Here is a 757-nt window from a genome sequence, read left to right as displayed (position 1 = left end):
TGGGCAACCTGGGCATGATGCTATTGATCAGACTGGACACTCGCCTCCACACACCCATGTACTTCTTCCTCACCAATTTGGCCTTTGTAGACTTGTGTTACACCTCAAATGCAACCCCACGGATGTTGGCTAATTTCTTATCAGAGAAGAAGACCATCACCTTTGTTGGCTGCTTTATACAATGTTACATTTTCATCGCGCTTCTCCTCACTGAGTTTTACATGCTGGCGGCGATGGCCTATGACCGTTACGTGGCCATATGTAACCCTCTGCACTATAGTATGAAAATGTCCAGGCGTACCTGCATCTCTTTGGCCACATGTCCTTATGTCTATGGCTTCTCAGATGGGCTGTTCCAGGCCATCCTGACCTTCCGCTTGAACTTTTGCAGATCCAACGTCATCAACCACTTCTACTGTGCTGACCCGCCACTGATTAAGCTTTCTTGCTCTGATACTTATATCAAAGAGCATGCCATGCTCGTTTCAGCTGGCTTCAACCTCTGCACCTCCCTCAGCATCATCCTGGTGTCCTATGCCTTCATTATCGGTGCGATCCTCCGGATCAAATCGGCAGAAGGAAGGCGCAAAGCATTCTCCACCTGTGGTTCCCACATGATGGCCGTGACCCTGTTTTATGGGACGCTCTTCTGCATGTATGTAAGACCACCAACCGATAAGACTGTCGAAGAATCCAAAATAATAGCTGTCTTCTATACCTTTGTAAGTCCAGTACTTAATCCATTGATATATAGTCT

At 47.2% G+C, this 757-nt stretch overlaps 1 protein-coding gene across 1 annotated transcript; it reads left to right on the top strand.

Moving 5' to 3' along the window:
• Positions 1–5: 5 nt before the first annotated feature.
• LOC144219016 (olfactory receptor 5M11-like) lies at positions 6–749 on the top strand (the record flags this gene model as incomplete). The annotated part of the gene is made up of 1 exon (XM_077749008.1): positions 6–749. A coding segment is annotated over one exon (744 nt), but the record flags the coding sequence as incomplete, so codon positions are not given.
• Positions 750–757: the final 8 nt, after the last annotated feature.

The sequence above is a fragment of the Crocuta crocuta genome, unplaced genomic scaffold, assembly GCF_008692635.1.
Source record: "Crocuta crocuta isolate KB4526 unplaced genomic scaffold, BGI_CrCroc_1.0 C27988770, whole genome shotgun sequence".
Classification (NCBI taxonomy): domain Eukaryota; kingdom Metazoa; phylum Chordata; class Mammalia; order Carnivora; family Hyaenidae; genus Crocuta; species Crocuta crocuta.
The sequence above is the reverse complement of the archived record's forward strand: the minus strand, read 5'-3'. Positions and strand labels throughout refer to the sequence as shown.